At 44.9% G+C, this 20,560-nt stretch overlaps 1 protein-coding gene across 1 annotated transcript; it reads right to left on the bottom strand.

Moving 5' to 3' along the window:
* Window positions 1–10,932: 10,932 nt before the first annotated feature.
* Window positions 10,933–16,391, bottom strand: LOC107281260 (uncharacterized). The gene is made up of 5 exons (XM_015786795.1): window positions 15,566–16,391; window positions 13,927–14,971; window positions 12,195–12,392; window positions 11,293–11,402; window positions 10,933–11,000 (listed from the first exon to the last, which is right to left on the bottom strand). Exons 1-5 carry the CDS (start codon window positions 16,389–16,391, stop codon window positions 10,933–10,935), a joined length of 2,247 nt encoding a protein of 748 aa, XP_015642281.1.
* Between the last annotated feature and the right edge of the window lie 4,169 nt (window positions 16,392–20,560).

The raw sequence follows: 20,560 nt of genomic DNA, 5'->3' as shown, positions 1-20,560 counted from the left end.
TGCGTATAATTTATTTTTGAATAAACTTGTAAGTTTAGTTATTACCCATTATTACATTGTTATTATTGGCCAAATCCATGGATTGCTATATCACGCCCTTTGATAATCTAGGTGTAGATTTGTATACTTCACAATAATATCCCAGTGGATAAGACCACCAAATATCTATACTCATATACATGGTTTACCCGTCGTCACGTGGTGGTGTGTCGGGTGATATAAAATGTGTTATTTGATATGAGTCACTCGCCTAGAGTGATATGGAAGATTAATTCCGGGTGAAGATGGATGTTGTGGTGTGTGAGGCCATGCATATTGTTATAATTATTTTGTGGAAAGTGTAAATTTACACTTGAAGTATGCACGGGCCTGTGCTAGTTTTGGTGGCTTTCCCCCGGATATAAGGACTACCCTCTTATGCCATGGAAAGTGATGTAATTTGCGCCCATCCACAGGACTGAGTAATCAGACTTAGCCTAGTACATTGTCCCACTATATGAAAGACTGTAGGGTGGCTCTATGAGCTGGTTTGGGGTGGACATGTGGAAGGGGCTTCGGCCAGGTTGACATGATCCACAACGGTGGAACCCGTGAAAGCAGTGACCGTCTAGCCTTGCTTAGGCCCAGCAAGTGCCCGACTATTAGGACGGATCAATATCCCACTGGGCAGTAACTAGTAGTAAGTGGGACTCTCGAACGGCTATGTTGTCCTCAGCCTTGCAAGCTGTTGACATCATGTGGGTAAAGCTGGACAGTCTCTGCAGAGATGAGTCTTAAATCATTCGAATGTGCCGTGCTTCCGGTTAAGAAGCTATGTCATTGGGTGATTCCTATTTATCATGGTATGAGTAGATTTTAAATTAAAATATGGAATATGATGAAGATGAGGATGAATGGTGATTAATATTGCTACTAAATGATGGTTTACAACTGTTTGCAAATGAAATGTTTTACAAAGTAGGGAAAAACTATTTATAATAGGCTTGTTATGAAACCTCCTTGATGAACTATATTCTTTGTACGCCTTGCATATATTCTATTTGTATTTTTATGGATGTGTGGCTTGCTGGGTACCTCGGTACTCACCTCTTGCATAAAATGTGGTTCAGACGATCAGTTCTTCCCTGAGGAGGCACAGGAAGGGGAAGAATTCTATGGTGCTGACGAGTTCTTGTTCTAGGTCGATCTGCTCTCAGGCATTGCCTGTGGTGTTTTTATCCTATTTTGTGTATGGGTCTTCTGTTTGTAGGGAGTGTGTTTGGCCTGTCGGCCCCTAAACCTGTCTTAGTTAACTTTTATGTAATAATTTCTGTAAAAACTTGGGTATATGTATCGAAAGCTGTTCTGTTTATCAATCTGTGCGCGATCGAAATCGTGGACGGTCGCGGGTGGTTTCAGGATACCGTACTCAAACCGGGTATCCCCACATGACGGTACCCAAGGATGAAATTCCCAAATAACCAAAGCGTACACCGTACTAGTCCCAAGATCAGTGGCTAGTACACAACCCACAACCTTGTCTTCACATCCATACATAATACACATACAAATAGATAATATGTTTCATATAACTTAGCAAGTGCAAAGCCATATAACATAGATTTGGCCAACTGGACAAATGGATGATAAAAACACAGTGGAATATGAGTAGAAAAATATATAAGTTCTTCGGTATGCCCATCTGCCAACCCACCATAGGTAACCGACTAGGAATCACCCTAGATATCTTCCTCCAAACCTCCGATACCTGATGCAAAATACTCATCACTAAACATCTTATTTCCTACATCAATGTCTAGAAAAAACAATAACAAGAGGTGGATCAATACAAATGTATTGGCAAGTCCTACCGAAACCTTGGGAATCCTATGTGTACTGTAAGCTGAGTTCAAAGTAGGCTATGATTGTGGACTAAATTTCAAAAAAAGCAAATTTTAATTCACAATAGTATATAATAATATATTACAATGGAGTTTGTAAAGAAATATGTAAACAATAGTAGTAGTAACATAAGCATCATAATAATATCAACCTTATGCCCTTCATTACTGCAAGTAACGATTTTATTCTCAGCCCACACCGGGCAAAGTTATCACCAATTTCCCATCATACCAATTTCGCAAAATCATTTATCAAATCACCAACACTACACTTTTATCATTTCACCAAGTCGCTTATGATCGTGAGCATGGCTTATTGATTAGTTCAACACCTTACAGCAGTTGTGTACCCACATGACACAAACTAGCAACCATGTGAACCATGTTACGCGATATCAAATGGTACCTGGCATCCTAACCTTACCATAAGTGTTTACCATTAGTACCAAAATCATTTTCCCACACAGCCAAAACTGGTCTTTTCCATGAGGCTGGGCGGCCCGCCTGCACCCAAGTGTGTACGAAAATCAACATTTCTTCATGCAGGTAGCCCAACTGCATGCAAAAATAGGATTTTCCCATGTAGTCACCTATGTCGACCGCATGAGAAAATAATTTTGGCAAAAAAAAAACTAACCCCCTCCCCCAAAAAAAAAACAAATTCAGCTGAAACCCTATCTCCCTATTCTGCCAAAACCCTTGCTCATAGTCATAGCAGATACTACCGGTGTTGCCGCTCGCTCCTACTGCCTAAGCCTGTCGCCGCCACTCCCGAGGACAGGGGCGGCAGATCTGAGCACCATCGCTGCTCCTTAGGGTGGAGGCGACGGATCCGCCCCTAGGCCACCGCCCACCGGATCCACGCACCGGTGTTGCTCTTGAGGATCCATGTGTTGGTGCCGCTCGGCCCCGAGGCCATCATCTCAGAGCGCCGGTGTGTCCTGCCTGCGAGGTCACTGTCTTCGCCTCAGTTGCCTCCGCCTCCGCGTCAGCCACCCGCCCGCGAGGCCATCGTCTCAGCTGCTGGAGGTTGAGAAGATAAGAGAGGGATGGCGGGAAGGGGAAGAGATGAGGTGATGGAGTGAGAAAGGAGTGATGGAGAAGAGTGGAAGTGGAAGGGGAAGAGATGCTGTTTTGGAGGACAAGAGAAGAAAATGAGTGATGAGGTGGAGAGGAGGAGAAAATAGGGTGTGGGAAAAAATAGTACACTGACGTATGGGGGCCTCTTGCTCTCCACGTTGTCTGCATGCAAAAATATACTTTCGCATGCGGTCCTCTTAAGAGACCACTTGCGATAATAGATTTTCACATCCGGCCCTTGAACCGCTTCTGAGGGAGCGAATTTGCATGCGGGATTAGTTATATATGTCCCGCCTGCAGTTTGGAGGCGGTCTCATCCGGAAAATCGATTCTGTAGTAGTGTATCCACATTAGGAGCAACCCTAGTGCCGCTAGTCAGGGGTCCCTCGCTGGTTCTAGCGCCATGAGGTGTACCCTCTGTTCCGTCAATGAGAAGCTTAAACCGTCATTTTGGATACACCTATACGCCTAAGTAACAATTTCTGAATCACCCAGGACAAGAGAGAACCACACATAACCCTAAAAAAATAAAACTATATTAATAACTATTAGTTCCATTGGTAGATCTCATTTTTTTTAAATGAAATAGACTTGAACGGGTCAATCAGAGTTACATATAGGGAGATATGGAATTTTAAAGTTTAAATTGATTTTTTTGGAAAGGAAAAAAATATTAAAAATGGAACAACACACTACTACAATACCCATTTTTCCGGCCAGTTGGATAGATTATCCCGTGCGGTCGCCCAGCCCACCTACAGCTCCTCGTCTGGGAAAATCTTTATTTTCGCGTGTGGGCGGGCCGACTGCACGGGATAATAGATTATCCCGTGCGGTCGGGTTATACGGACCGCACGGGATAATTGATTATTCCGTGCGGTGCAATAAGGCCGACCGCACGGGGTAATCTATTATCTCGTGTGGTCAAATTATACCGACCGCAAGGGATAATAGGTTACCCCCCATGGCTAGCACGTGCTAGGGCGACCGCACGGGATAATTCGTGCCGTCGCCCTAGCACATGCTAGCCGTCTAGGATAACCTATTATCCCGTGCGGTCGGTGTAATTTGACCTCACGGGACGATAGATGGAAAATTAGTAGAAAATTGAGCGAGCTCAGTTATAAACATCAAATTAAATCAAATTACATAGAATGTATAGTGTTTAGAATATTACAAGTATCCCCCGCGACAAATAAACCTTTTAGTCCACAGCATGTTCCCTCTCCCACTCTCTTAGGTTCTTGAATTTGGGGTCCGTAGCAAGTTCGCTATGAGGATCGTGGAACTCTCCTAGATGATTGCAGATGTCGCGATGAATGAACCGGCGCAAGTCCGTGCACAAGTTGATAAGCGTTTTCTGATCGAACCGGCTTGCGTTATAAGTGATGCTCGGGAGCTATGGAAAGTAAAAGACAAATGATTTTTGTTACAGTCAAGTTTAATCAACTATTTGCAATATCTAAGAAGCATGATGACTTACATCTGTAAACTCAGTTTCGTATCTCCCACTGACCCTGGGCATCTCGCACACGCAATAATCACATAGGTTCGTCAAGCTAGGTTGCTTATAACACTGCATACATAAGTGGACACGTCAGAAGTAAGAAGTGACAATCGTGATGTACGTACCGAATAAATGCTGACATACCGGCCAGCGTCCCCTTACGTATAGTTTCTCTCTACTTGGATTCTTTACGTACCCGCCACGTTTCTTATAACGGCCGTGTGCTCTACAAAAATAAATTAATTAATTATGATGAATCGACTTTATTGATCTTTACGGAATGTTGGAATCTTTACGGAAATTGTTTCGAACTTACAAGTTCAGGAAGCATAGGAACTCCATGTACGCGTCCTTGTCATAGTCTGCTGGATCAAGAACTACGACGGTTTGGTCCGTTGGATAGACGAGGAATAGTATGTAGTGGTCGCTGCGCACATGGATTATGAAACTACGTAAGACATATTTTCATGCGTGGTTATTAATATGTGAACGGAAAGATGTCGAAGTTGCTTACCCAAAGTGGTAGGGGATCATGATGACTCGTTTGTCGGAGTGCGCGCGAAATGAGGTGGCCAAGTAATTTCCCACCTCGGCCATCTTTCTCTTATGCAGACGCTCGATGTAATCTTTTTTCTCCTGATGTGTCTTATTCTTTAGTACCGCACTATCCTCCGATATCCGCACAGTGTGGGCCGTCTCGCAAACCATCGTTGGATTTACGTAACCGATTGAGGCCTCCGTTCTTTGAGCGTCTACCCATTGTGACCTGAGGAAATTTGAAAGTTAGAATAACTAACATTTATATTGGCACATATTGGGTAATAACGAAAGTACATGAAATGCTTACAGGCACCACGTGCCGACGAGATTGATATCCATTTTATCCATCTTAAAGAATGCGTGGAGGTCATTGAAACTGATGGCGAAGTGTGCGTTAGGTCCATCCTTGAAAGTGCCTTCCGGGACATGCACAGTAATCATCCCGAGATCTAACTCACTTGCTCTCAAGTACCAGTCATGCATCAACCTCATTGGCCATGGGAGTTCACACATAAAGTTGTACGGCAAGAACGGCTTGCCATATTCATACTCCTTTGGCACTTCATCGGAGGTCCAAGATTGCATTTTGTTAGCAAGAGCTACAACGCTCTTCTGTGCGTCCGAATACTGATCAGGTCCAACTGGCTTTAGCGGACCCCCTCGACCGTTGAAAGACTGCAAAACCATCCGCATCTCATACTCTACCATTTTCTCCTTGTTGTACGTGGAAACCATAACAGGTATGAGCTTGCAGGCTTCACAGGTAGTTGGCTGCTCCTTGGATGTATCTGGCTTAGGAGGTGGCACATGTTCGTCAAGGGGTGGAGCAAGATACGACTGTGGAGCAGGAGACGGCTATCGAGGTAGGAGAGTTGGGGAGTTAGGTGCGGCTTGTTGTGGAGGTGGAGAAGGACCTCTAAGTGGTGATATTTGTGGTAGTGGAGATCCGGGTGGGGTAGTGCAGATCGGAGGGGACGACGGTGCAGGAGGTGCAGCCATATTTGGCACCGATGGAGCTGGGGTCATCAACGTGAACTGTCCAGTGAGGATGTTGTCTCGATGATGCCAGAGTATGAACTGGTTAACCGCATCCCCGAGAAATTCAATCCCCTCTGGTGTTGGGATGTCAAGCTCCAACGACATCTGGTCACCATTAACACGTGCCACCTGAACCCTTTGCGTAGTCCGCCGGAATTGGGCTGTTATGGAACTGTCCCGGTATCGCCAATCCAGACACAACCTCCTTTATTTTTCCCGCTCTCCCTATCGGAACGACAAGGCTGCATGGTGTTGAACCAGTTATACTATCTACTGGGTAGGTTGTATTTTCTACCGACCCGACAGAGCTTGGGATCTGCGTCGACTGCGATCCCTAAGGAACCAGGTCAGGGAAGGCTTGAGGATGTTGTGCGGCAAGACTGTAGAACTGTTGGGTGACTTGTTGTGTGACTTGATCTGTGATTTCCTCGCGCATCTTGGCCTTATAGGCGTCACGCTTCTTGTAACTTTGGGCTTCCTATGGAAACCCTACCTTCCAATTCGTCCTGCACGACTGTCCTCTAACCCTACCAGAGGGTTCTGCAGTTCCCAAAGCTTCGGTTAGCTCATCATGCTACCGTTGAGGGACGAACTCCCTGGTCTTCTCCTTCTGGACGATCTGTTGGAGAGACGTGGTCACGTTCTGGATGTCAGGACAGTCCAACAGCATCTCACCCTCTTCTGTCACTTGCCCTGAATTTCTTGCCCATACCCAATTTCTAGTTCGCTTATTTAGGGGCTGCACAATCAAAGGTTTGCCTTCAGCCGCAAACTTTTCCTCCGTAGCTCGCCATTTCTTCTCGTGACAGGCGTATCCACTTGACCCTAACCTATGTTGATATATGTTCTTCTTCGCCAGGTCCGACATCTTCTTCCTCTTTTCTAGAGCTTTAGGCGTTGTCATCTTGGCCACGAACTTGTCCCACTCGACTGCCGAAATGGTGCCCCATTCTTCAAATGGAGTCTTATTCTTCTGAACATAATGGGTGTTCATGTCCAACTTCCACTGTCACCAGCGATGGGCAATTGTTTGCAGTGCAAATTTCCTGCCAAGTGCCTCTGACCCAGGCGGATAAAAAAGGTGCTCCTGCAGACCTTCCCACATTAAGTTCTTGATGTGTATGCTAACATTTTTCCAGTCGTCCACGTTGAGAGGAGCATGAAGTCTTGCCAGCGTGCCGCATGCGGTGCTAAACTTCGCCCTCACATTTTGCGGCTCGACGAGTTTGCCGTCATTGTTGAGAGCAGCAATGTAGTACGTCTCCTTCGGCATCAAGTTCTTGCTCCTCTCGCCACGTTTTTTCTTTGGACATGCTCCCCTACTCGTCGTCGTGTCCATTGGCTGTGGTCCCGAGGTCGCTGTGTCCGACTCACGTTCAGCCCTGATGGCATTTCGTTTCGATCGATGACGGCTAGCCATCTGCACCGTTAAATCATTAGACCGCTAGGACGGGGAACGTTAATAATTCCATATATATATATCTTTGGACAGGATTTAGTTATTACCGCCTGCTCGATAGGAATATAATCCGGGTCATCCTCAGGTCTTTGATACTGCAATTGCGCTAGTTCTAGCTCAAATGGGTCGCTCGTGTCACACCCTGATTTTCGTTTCAGGATTTATAAATTATTTAATAAATTATTATCAGAATTTATATTAAATGTTCATTAATTTACAAGTGAAGTTAAATGTGGGAAATAAAATTTCCTAAATATAAAGCATGGATGGATTTAATTTTTATTAAATTCTCCATGATTAATTATACTCTCTGGAATATTCTCGGATTTTTCGGAGCTCAATTATTAATTTTAATCATACAAAGAGCATTTCAGTAATTACCCACATATTAAATTAATCATTAAATGATCTGGATATTATTATATTAAATACTTTGAGTGTCCAAGTATGTTCAAGATTTTTCTTGGAATTATTTGAGCATTGGAAGTATTTTTAACAATTCAAAGATCATTTCAGTGATTAATTTAATTGGAAAAGTAATTAAAATTCATCTTTTCCTTTTCGGGCCGAATTAGGAAAAGTCCTCTCACTCTCGGCCCAGTCTCCTCTCAGCCTGCAGCCCTTTTCCTCTCTTTCCCGAAGTCTGCTTTGCGTCCCTTCTTTAATCAGTCCTTGGAAGTAGAAGCCCAGCCGAAAGTCTAATTTACCTCCCTGGCACTGTTCATCTTCCAGCTCTGGACAGAGCCGAGCCGCCCGTGCTGTGCTCTGTGCAGCCGCCGCTTCCTCCGTTAAATCCGCCTCATCCGGAGCTCCGTTTGCAAAATTAGTTGAGGGGAAATATTCCTCTTATCGTCCTCTATCTTTACCCCCAAGAATCGGAGCAAACCGTTGAGTATTTTATCCGAATCGAACTCGTTTTTGAGTTTATCTCCAAAACCGAGTTTTTGTTTTCTCGGATCGATTTCTTGCGGGAGGAGTCTGATCTCTTCAATCCAAGGCTATAAATAGGACCCCCTAGTCCTCCTCTTTCCTTTTCCCCCTCTCCCGTCCTCTCCCATGACCCGTAGAGCCGTCGCCGCGTGAAACCATCCGCCGCCGCCGCCGGCCGAACTCCGGTTGCGCCGCCACGCTGCCTCCGCCGTCACCGTCGCTTGCCGTCGCCACCGTTGGTTTCGCCAAGAGGTGGAGAAGCTCGGCCGCCACCTCTCCTTCGCCGCCGGCCGCCGTAGCCCGTCCCCACCGGCCAACCCGAGCCGCCGCCGTTGTCTCCTCGTCGCCGGCCGTCGTCGGTCGTCGTTTGGCACGAGGGTGAGTACCGTTGGGTTCGCCTCGTCGTCCTCTACGTGTACATGTCCTCCAAAATCCCGGCCGACCACCCTATCTCCGGCGAGGTCGCCAACCCGGGCCGGCCATTGATGATGTCATCATGACATCATCATCTTTTTCTTTTTTCCTTTTTCTAATAGATTAAATCTTCGGAAATTCATAACTAAATCATCGTAACTCGGTTTTGAGTGGTTCAAGTTGCTAAATTCATCTAAAATCAAGATCTACATGTTAAAAATATTCACATGTACTGTTTATGCTTGTTTTTGTACTGTTTTGTTGATTTTTTATTCTTTTGCTTTAGTTTCCGACGTTCCGGAGGAGAGCGTTTTCGTTGAGCAAGGTTCGGAAGTGTTTGCGGAAGCTCAAGGCAAGTCACACAGATCCCAAATAACCCTTTGAGCATGTTGAACCCATTTAAAGCTATTATTTTATTTCAACTATGCATCATTTTTGAATGTCATCGGGTGGTGAACCTTTCCCCGTTAATTAATGGCCGAAGATGATCTTATTTTCCTATGGGTTATAATTTGATTAGCATGAACCTTATATGTAGGATTGGTTCAGCTAAATGCTATATGTAAGTTTGCTTAGCTATGCTTAGAAACATTAGCTAACTAAAGGGGTTAATTATAAACTATATTATATTATATTATTATTATGGTTATATTTAATGGTAGCTCACGATGGTTAATCGTGTTATTATAATTAATTGATAATTAAAACTTGTCAATGGTGGGTTGTGAGCACATGGTTTTGAAGGTCGTGCTCATGGCAATTAAGGACCGGTTCGCGAGCTACTGTTGTGAAACATTTACCGTGCCAACCACAAGCCAGCATGGGCAACGGCTTTACCTTTTGTATAGCATGATTCATTACGGGGCACTAGACTGAGAAGCGGCGAGAAGTCCGTGGGGGTCGCTGGGGAGTCCATGCCTCTGGTTATATTTATAGAGGGGGTGATTATGATCCAGGAATGGTGCACTGTGGTGAGTTGTGTTGTGCGAAGGGTATTGTCACGATTTCCCCCTTTGCAATGCCGTGGTGGTATTTCGGGGCATGGCAACATGTGTGGAATCGTGTCTTGTGGGTACAGTGGTACACCTCTGGCCAGAGTAAAACTATTCGAATAGCCGTGCCCGCGGTTATGGGCGAGTTGAGCAATGTTTTTCGTGATTAGTCTCACGCCTCTCACAATAATTATGGATGCTATAACTGGTAATAATTTGCTTAGCTCCTGGTTTGGAGTTAGATCTGTACAGCCGGGTATGGTTGTTCAGGATGGTTGGGCCTGAGCAGCATGGGTGTGCTGTTCAGTGTTGATTAAAATTGATGATTAATTACTCTACTGTTTTACTTATCTTAAATCTTTGCTAAATGCTGCTTTTGCAAATGAGCCTATATTATGCCATCCTTTGGAATCCTTGTGCACTTGCATATTTGCTGTGTGGCTTGTTGAGTATGTCATATGCTCATTCTTGCAATAATCAATCAACCTCAGTTGAAGATAAAGGATCCAGAAGGAGAAGACGTTTGGCTTATACCCCAGTTGAGCTGCCTGTGGGAGTGGAGCTGAAGCCATCGCTAGACCGTTAATTCTGCTGCTGTTTTCTTTTCTTTTGTAAGTATGTAACGTTATTATTATGATGGGTTTGTATATTAAAATTGTCAGTTTGTGTACCTCGGCTGATTCCTGGACGAGGATTTTATGCACAAATTAGTTCGGAAATTACTAGTGAATTTCCGGGCGTGACAGCTCGGTGTGCGCCACGATTCCTCGCTCGACGCTGGTACCTTCCCGGCAGCTTCTTTGTGAGGGGGATTGTTCGTGCCATCGGTTCTGTGCCCGACGGAGCTGTCTTGCCCGTCAGGCTTATTGACCGTCGGTTCTGTGCCCGGCGGAGCTGTCTTGCCCGTCATCTTCTTCAATGCGCGTTATTACAATGGAACAATTTAAAACTTAATTTAATATTGATAATTCGTTCAAATCCACTAAACTATCATAACCGCCCCATGGTTTGCTACACCTTTGCGAAATGTTCTGGTTTGCGTTACCTCTATCTCCTACCTGCTTGTGCCTCGTGGACAGTCACCCATGTTCCTCAAGGCCGGTGAAATGTCTCGGTCTCACCATCTGCGTCCCACTCGATATTGCCCCCGCTGTCGCTATCTGAAGATACATGTATCTTCACATAGCGAAAATGAGATCAAGTTCGAGGGGGACATGGATGGTGAGGCCGAGACATCCGCACCGGCCTTAAGGAACATGGACGCTAAGCATCTGTCGACGAGGCATACGCATGTACAAGACACAGGCAACCAAACCCCTAATGTCTAGAGTACTCTATATATATCAGATATGAGCAAACTGTTCTTGTTTGCATTACCTCTATCTCCTACCTGTTGTGCCTCGTGGACGGACACCCATGTTCCTCAAGGCCGATGAAATGTCTCGGCCTCACCTTCCGTGTCCCACTCGACATTGGCAATGTCGAGTGGGACACGGAAGGTGAGGCTGAGACATCCGCACCGGCCTTGAGGAACATGGACGCTAAACATCTGTCGACGAGGCCTACGCATGTACAAGACACAGGCAACCAAACCCCTAATGTCTGGACATATTTCAGTAAACCTCTTAAAGAAATGTTCTTATTGCCAATGTGCATTGGTCCGGTCCGTCCAGGAACTAACCCGACCAAGTGAACTTGGCAACCGGAACACTTCGTATTATACTAATCCGCTTGTTAACGTACTTATCCTAACTTAACAAAGTCCATAATCTTAACAAATTATCCTAACTTAACAAAGTCCATTTTCTTACACATACATAGCCATCTTATCAAGAAATTATCCTAACTTAACAAAGTCCATTTTCTTACACATACATAGCCATCTTATCAAAAAAATTCACACATCTAACATAGCATACATAGCCATCTTATGAAAAAGTTCACACATCTAACATAGCATACACAACCATCTTATGAAAAAAGTTCACACATCTGACATAGCATACATAGCCATCTTATCAAAAAATTCACAACTAACATAGCAAGTTCCTAACTTATCCAAATTGCATCTAACAAAGTCCATTTAATTCACATCATCTAACATCAATATTAGCAAGTTCCTAACTTAGGATAATTTCATCACAAAGTCCATTTAATTCACAAAATCTTTCTAATTAACATCACAAATACCCTAAACCAACATCATCACATCACAAATTTCATCACATCATCTCACCATCTCATCTCATCACATCATCACAAATTTCATTTCATCACATCACATCATCTCATCTCACACGTCGATCACATCACAAATTTCGCAAATTAACATAACCGAGGAAGGATAGGTTTACCGGAGGAGGTCGGGGAGGAGGTGGTCGGCCGGCAGCTCGGGGAGGAGGTGGTCGCCGGCGTCGTCAGTCGGCGGCGCCTGCTTGGGGAGGAGGTGGTCGGCGGCGTCCTCGATCGGGGAAGATGGCGGGGTCGGCGTCGTCAGCGGCTTGGGGAGGAGGTGGTAGGCCGGTGGCTCGGGGAAGATGGCGGGGTCGGCGCTGCGTCGGCGTGTGCCCCCGGTCCAGATCTAGGGAGATGGCGTCGGCGGCGAGGGGAAGGACGAGAGGAGGGTGGCGGGGAGGGGGAGGAGGAGAGGATGGGTGGCAGAAGGTGCTAGCGATGGGGAGGATGAGAAGACGACGGCGGCGAGGGCGAGGTGGAGAAGAGGCAACGGCAAGGGGTGAGGTGGAGAAGAGGCGGCGGCGGCGAGGGCGAGGTGGAGAGGAGGCGTGCGGCCCTGATCTGGTGCTGCCGGCGGAGGGGCGAAGTGGTCGGCAGCGCAGATCCGAGGAGGAGGAGGAGAGAAGGGGCGGCGGAGGGATGGGGAGGACGGGGTGCTTGGGGAGGAGGACGAGGAGAGGCGGCGCCAGCATGGATCTGGCCTACGGCGACCGGGGACGAGGAGTACGAGAGGCGGCGGCGGCCTGGATCTTTCGTGGGGTTTTGGGCGGTGGTGGAGGAGGTCGGCGGCGCCGGTGGGGGGAGGTGGAGAGGAGGCGGTGGCGTGGGGGAGGAGAAGAGGAGGAGAGGAGGTGGCGGAGGCGGGAGGAGAGGTTTTGGTGGTGTTAGCGCGGCGGGAGATTTTGGCAGCCTGGCGGCGTCGGTGGAGAAAACGCCGGGACTTAGAAATTTTTGGCCGAGCCCGCCTTCCTTTATACATGGCCATCGCGTGCGGGCCACCTTAACCGCCCGCACGGGATAATCGATTATCCCGTGCGGGCGGCTTAAGTTGCCCGCATGGGAAGTAAAAATGCACAATTTTCTTTAAAAAAAATCCATGGGATTGTATTAATTATTTTCATATAACAAAATTAAATATATATTAGTTAATAAGTCCATGGGATTGTATTAATTTATAGTCCATCTAAATTATAGTTAATTAATCATTATAATTAATTATATCAAGATGAACCACATACAATATTAGTTTGTGGTTAACTAAACCACAAATTCCCTCAACCTGCAAATATATTGTGACAGCTCAGGGCCCGAAAACAGCATTGATAGTTGGACCACACCTAACACCGAGGGCCCGAAAACGGCATTGATCCATCTTATTTAGTTGGACCACCGAAACACGCTGCGTTTTCCATCCTCGCTTTCACGCAAAAGATTCGAATCCGGTGTTACAGTGTCCGGGCAAATTTCCTATTTAAGCTGCTGCTGCTCAAGTTAGGAAAGCGAGGTGGTACTAATCTAGCTACAGTGCTGCGCATTGCTACAGTAGCGCGAGCTACTGTTGGGCTGCATGCATGCGTGGGCCTCCATGGCCTGCTGCTAGCTTCCTCCTTTTTTTTTTAAGGGTGTTACATATATATTAACAAATAATTAACCAGACATGAATTTCATTTGCATCTAATTATTCTTCGTCAAAGATTCATGTAAATAAAGTATTCGACCATCAAATAAATTCAGAACGACATATAGTATGGATAAACATGGACACCATCTCATTTGCAAAATAAGTAGTACACACGATCGACATCTCACTAATGTTTGACAATTTTGGAAACACCATCCTTCCGCGCGGACAAAAACAGATCTTCGTCAAGGCTTGTCTCAACTTCCTTGATCCGGTTAGGAAAATCTGTGAACAAAGGGACGTCGTCGTATTGGTTGTAATCTGACGCGTCTTCAATGCTATCAATGCCAATGATGTTTTGCTTTCCCGGTACAGCAATGGCCATCTTATCGTCGAAAGGATCATTGACATAGAAAACCTGAGCAACACGCTTAGCAAGAACCCACGGATCATCCTTGTGTCCTAGTTTGCTACGATCCACAACCATCAGGCCGTAGTCATCGATGGATACGCCTGTTGTGTCTCTGACCCATTGGCATCGTAGCACCGGGATCTGTATGTTAAGGCCATAGTCCAGCTCCCAAATGTCCTGTATGATCCCGTAGTAAGACTTCTTCTCATCTGATGCGTCAAACGCCTCCACCCGAACTCCGCTGTTCTGAGCTGCGCTTTTCTTGACCTTGAACATCGTGTAAAACCTATATCCACCGATATCGTACCCTTGCCATGAGGTCACAAGGCTAGTTGGGCAATTTGCTAGCCTGCGCAAAGTTTTTTCCTTCAGCGAATCACCCAACGGCATATCTTTTTCCTTCAACCATTCAGGAAATTTCCGTTTCTGTTCTTTACATATCCAAATGGCCGTTCTTCTAGGGTTGCGGGCTCTTATCTCGTTCATGTGTTCCTGAATGTACGGCTCGACGATGGCGAGCTGTTGCAAAACGCTGCTATGTGCTTCCGCTACATCTTTGAAGTCCTCATCATAGAACCTTTTCTTGCCTACGATCCCTGTCCCAGCTAACCGGCCCTCGTGTAAAAGGGGGGTCACACCGATGGGTTCGGTGTCCTTGATGTAATCTATGCAGCATTCTACCACCACCTCAGTTATGTACCCCTCTATCATTGATCCCTCCGGATGAGCTCGGTTACGGACATACCCTTTCATGACGGACATGTACCTCTCGTACGCCCACATCTGGTGTAGATATAGGGGACCAATCTCGACAATCTGAGGTATGATGTGGACAATCAGATGCTCCATCATGTTGAAGTAAGCTGGAGGGAAAAACATCTCAAGCTGGCACGCTGTCTCGATTGCAAATATTTGAAGAGGTCCTAACTCTTCAGGATCAAAAACCTTCTGTGATACTCGATTGAAAAAATAGCGCAACTTTGTTATCACTAACCGAGTGTGAACTGGTTTGACCGCTCTTATAGCAATCGGTAGGAAGACTATTAACATCTTGTGACAATCATGAGCATTGTACCCAGAGATTGGTCAAATCTTTCAAAGATACAAGTTTTCTGACGTTCGCTGAGAAACCAGTCGGGACTTTCACACTATGCAAGCATCTACATAAAGATTTTTTCTCGTCAGGTATTAGTGAGTAGCAGGCTGGAGGAATATCGATATTCCCATTTGGCAGCTCTTTTGGGTGAAGCTCATGCCTTATGTCCAAATTGACGAGGTCGGTCCAGGACTTCAACCCATCTTTCGTCTTACTCGGGATGTGTAGTAAAGTGCCAATGGTGCTATCAAACACATTCTTCTCAAGGTGCATTACATCGATGGCATGCCGAATCTCCAGGTCTTTCCAGTAATCCAGATACCTGAAAAAAATATTGAGTGCTTCTTAAAAGGCAGGTTACTTTCCTCTAAAGGTGCATCAATTTTTTCCTGATTTGTCCGTTTCTTCCTCTTGACGGGCTTCTTCTTTAGCTTGCTGAATACAACCTTAATGTTCTTTGTCAGCTCGAAGACAGAGCCACCAGTTCGTGTTTCAGGAGCTAGATCGTTCTCTACTATATTGTCGAACAATCTGGCCTTCGCACGCCACCTATGCCGCTGAGGTAAGAACTGACAATGACGCATGTACACACCCTTGGTTGACGAGGTGAGGTACTTGTACGACGTCTTGTTGATACATATGAGGCATCCGAACTTCCCCTTAAACTGGCCCGAGAGCGAAAAGTTTGCCGGTAAGTTGTTGATCGTAATGAATATGATGGCATGCAGAGTAAAATGTTCCCTACGGTACTCGTCCCACATTCGTGACCCTTCCTCCCACAGTTCTTGCATGTCTTCCATCAATGGTTGCAGAAACACATCTATGTTAATCCCAGGCTGTCTTGGACCTTGTATAAGGATAGACAAAAGAATATACTTTCGCTTCTGGCAAATCCATGTAGGCAAGTTGTACATCGTTAGCAGAACTGACCAGGTGTTGTGTGTGTTCCTTAGGTCACCGAACGGGTTCATTCCGTCCGTGCTCAGTGCAAACCTTACATTTCTCGGGTCCTTTGCAAATTCCGGGTGTAGTGCATCAAAGTTTTTCCACTGTCGAGCATCAGCGGGGTGTCGGATCTTACCGCCATTTTTCCTACCCTCCTGGTGCCATCTCATCAACTCGGCGTCGTCACGGATGGAATATAGTCGCTTCAGGCGATCTTTAACTGGCAGGTACCATATCACCATACTAGGAATCTTTTTGTCCTCATCCACCGGTGCATCATCTTTGTCGACCACCTCTCCATCGGAGGCTCCGTTGCCCGTCTTGTACCGACTCGTCCCACATGTTAGGCAAGAGTCTAAATCCGCGAATTCCTTACGGTACAGTATGCAATGATTTTCACATGCATGGATCTTCTGAATACCTAGAGACAATGGACATATCAATTTCTTCGCTTGATATGTGTTCGTCGGTAGTAGGTTCGGCTTAGGAAGCATAACTCTCAAAAGATCCATCAAATCATTGAAGCTAGTGTCCAACCATCCATGTCTGGCCTTCAATCTGAGAAGTTCAAGCACCGAGCACAGGACCGAATAGTCCTTGTCACATCCTTTCGCTTCGTCGTACAGAAATTCCTTCGCTGCTTTTTCCAACGCTTCCCAATTGTCCAATCCTCGTCTTCTACTAGTTATGACCACTGGTTCAACGTGCCGTAACATATCTTCCAGATCAAAATCAATACATTCATTCTCTATACTAGAGCCACCATATTCCGGCATGTTTCCCTATGACATGTCTTCGATTATAAAATTTTCTGCATCATCAAAACAGAAATAATCTAACTCTTCGTTATGACCACCGACTTCCCCATGAAAAGTCCATATCTCATAGCCCTTCTTAAATCATCGCTCAACGATGTGCGACAATACTTCATTTGGATCTTGCAGCAAAATTTCGTTCTTACAAACTTTGCATGGGCAAAAAATGCTCCTCAAATTCTCCCTCACAGCATGTGCCTTTGCGAGCTCAACAAATTTGGCTGCTTCCTTCAAGAACGTTGGATGAGCTCTTTTCATGTTGTACATCCATGTCCGATCCATAACCTACAATAAAGCTTGTCATTAATACATCCATGACCGATTCAAAGATGAATGTATTTAAATTGGAGGGAACTAATCACATAGTAATTTAAAGTTTTACGGACTATTTAAACAGCCGCACAACAATTTTAAGCATTAATAAAATACTGTCCATTTCTAAAAAATGAAAAAAAATCGTTCTTTCATCCAAATGAAAATAAATTCAATAGAGACAAACCCAACTTTTCAATTTAGGTACTAAATACTTTTATAAACATGTAATGGAATTATTATGTACTCGCTAAAAAAAATAAAAAAACAAAAAAGTGCCTACACTATTCCATTTATAAAAGCGCAAGTTTCTTCGTATTCCACCGATGAAAACTGACAAAAATGGAAGCAAATGAAGGAGGAGAAAAAGCTCTACACCTTTTATATGAAACTCAATCAAAGATTTGAGGTCGAAAACCTTCCCCCCTATTTTGTGGATGTTTAGGAGAGAGCGCCATTTTTACATGCAAACAGTCGGGCTGGGGCTTATATTGCTCCCCCATCATCGCAGGCGGTCAGCTTACCTGGGCCGCACGGGATAATGGCTTAAGCGGACCACACGAGATAATTCATTATCCCATGCGGCCCTAACCCCGGCGCCAGCCTTCGGCTTGTTCCGGGCGGAGCTACTAAACGGCCCGCCTGAAAGCTAGCGGGGCTGGTGTCAAGGAAAATCTCACATGTAGCAGTGACAATAGAGTTATTATCCAATCTAGTGATCTAGAACTTGATAAAAATCCAAGTCGATCTCTTTCTTCTTTTATCGAATCTTTATGCATGCATATCCTCGTACCATCTATACCCTGCTATTGCTATATATACATAATAATACAGTAATCGAGTTTGTACCTGTCGACGGATAAGATGTAGCGAATGAATTTTCTAGTCTGATCACTGATACCCCGATCTGGATACTGGATTAATTATGTCCACCAACCGCGCGCTGACCCAAAAACCATGGCTAGTTGCATATCCTTGTGTCCTATTCGATCATATCCAAGAAATGATCGAGAATTCGAGATGGGGGACCGATGGATATATAAACCATGGATAGCTACCGCCTCCATAGTCCTATTTTCACATCAAGGTACTAATTAATCAACAATATGTCCCTATACATGGCTGCTGCAGAGGCACACAACAACTGGCCATGGTTTATCGGTCAGATCTCGGTTGTTGGATGCACAATCCATGTCGGAACAGTGATCCCAGACTATAAAAGTCCGTTCTTCATGCATGATGTACCTATATGTATTGTATCCACAAGCAATGAATTCCAGGAACGTACGTGGAGAAAAGAAGGCCATGTGTTGATGGAGAAAAACAAGACCAATATCTGTTGACAAAAAATGCAAACCAATTCAGTCTTCAGAATAACTCAGAATTTCACATGTTTGCTGAAATGTATGCTTCTTCTCTCTTTCCTGCCCTGTTAGGTAAGAGGCGGTAGGATAAGAATTTTTACGTGGCTTTGTCTGATAGAAACTATGATTACAAATGTGATGCGGAAACTCAGGCACGTATGAGTTGAAATAGATGACTTTTCTTAATCTGATGTTCTATATAGTTCAGGAATTGCAAGAGGATGAGAGAAACTGCTTGGTTAATTGAGGCAAGTTTTAATTTTGTTTTCTTTCGGGACGAAGATAGGCGTCAGCTGCCCATTTTCGTTTGTGATTAAGATTATTGTTTCATGACTCGCTTAAATGTTTTAGCTCAGTTGATAAAATGTTTCAAATTCATGTAACATTTAGAAAATAATGCTTGCAACCCAATGATCCATTACATGAAACATTCAGTGTCAACGACTGATTTTTTTTTAATAAAAATGAATTCAAAATTTAAAATGTGCAATAGAGTCAAATGCTAGTTGAAAGATTTTGCTCTTCCACATAAAAAACATTGAGTTTTAATGGTTGAAATACATAATTTCTTTCATTATAATATAACCAAATGAGATCTTGTTGTAATAATATAATTACAATAAATAGAACAATATAATCGGATATAAGTATAATTTATAAAGAAACATTTGAAGTTTAAAATATTTAATTTTTAGATAATAAAAGTGTTTTACTTCTCCGTATTTTGTCGTAGCTCGCATATCCATAAATTTAGTTTTAAAAAAAGAAAGAAAAAATAAGACATAAGGTGAGAGGACAAATCATCAACTCCTCCTTATTATTGACTAGCTGTCAAGCCACATAGATTTTTCAAAAGCTAAATGGCTGGCGAAAGATTTTTTGGGTCAAAATAATGTAGATTATTGACCTTGGGATTTGCCTCAAGATTCATGCTCCGACGACCTCAGCTCTTCTCCTCTAGCTCCGGCGACAACTTCTCGAACTCTTATGACCCCGATGAAGGCAGTGGGATTAAGGCAGTGGGATTATGGTTTAGGGTCCCGGGTAGAGATGGGGATGGGAGAAAGGGTGGGGGAAGGGGGAAGAGGGGGGATCGGCAGATTTAGAGGGATAGCCGTGGGAGGCGGTAGCCTAGCGGTGGGCGGTGGACACGGGCGGGCAACAAGGCGCCGGAGGTGGCGTCCAAGCCGCTGGGATGGAGGAGCGCGGTGGGCCTACGTTAGCGACGGGGGCAAACCAGATCTTGTGGTTAGGAGGTGGCGGCTGATGGTGGCAGATCGGACAACGGGGAAGACGGTGGGGCGGGGACAGAGGTAGGGGAAGGAGGCCGACCCAGTTAGGGGGGAGGGCTCATTGGTGCTGTTGACCCCTTCCGCCAGTTGACAATGTCGGGCGGCGGCGGAGGCATCATGAGAGGTGGCGTGTGGCGGCACTGGAATGACGAGGGAAGGGAGGGGGTTTGTGTTAGAAATACCACACACAAATCTTAAAGCAATCCAACGATCTAGAATTTGCATGATTTATGAGGTGCTTTTTGTGAAATGCCATCTAGACAGTCCTAAGATTTTTTTAGCCAGCAATTTTAATGGAACTATGCGACTCATAATGGAATAAGAAATCCTGGGTTACCGATTTTCAAGAGTATATCACCATTGTACGTAGTATCCTGTCCCGTTGTGGTAGCATCGTAAACCAAAAGTAAAGCCACTAGCTAGGAAGACATAAAAATATCCTGTATTGGGTTAGACAATTATTTGTCATTATAGCACCGTCAAATTTAAAATATTAAATGAATGCTGATTGCTCCCACGTTGGAAAATTGGGGCTGCGGTCTCTCGCATGGGTCCCTCGTGCATGCACAACTACCCCCGTTCAAGTTGACTAACGACCCCATGCAAGTTGCTGCATGCTTCTGCTCAG

The sequence above is a fragment of the Oryza sativa genome, chromosome 6 (assembly GCF_034140825.1).
Source record: "Oryza sativa Japonica Group chromosome 6, ASM3414082v1".
NCBI lineage: Eukaryota > Viridiplantae > Streptophyta > Magnoliopsida > Poales > Poaceae > Oryza > Oryza sativa.
The sequence above is the reverse complement of the archived record's forward strand: the minus strand, read 5'-3'. Positions and strand labels throughout refer to the sequence as shown.

What these genes read in the sequence shown, in the direction of transcription:
- LOC107281260 (XM_015786795.1), bottom strand. Translation starts at nt 16,391, where the DNA reads ATGGTGATATGGTACCTGCCAGTTAAAGATCGCCTGAAGCGACTATAT. An exon ending in TGATGCACCTTTAGAGGAAA is followed by an intron (nt 14,972 to 15,565) that starts GTAACCTGCCTT and finishes TTTTCCCTCCAG; the next exon opens with CTTACTTCAACATGATGGAG. An exon ending in CTTGACGAAGATCTGTTTTT is followed by an intron (nt 12,393 to 13,926) that starts GTCCGCGCGGAA and finishes ACGCCGACGCAG; the next exon opens with CGCCGACCCCGCCATCTTCC.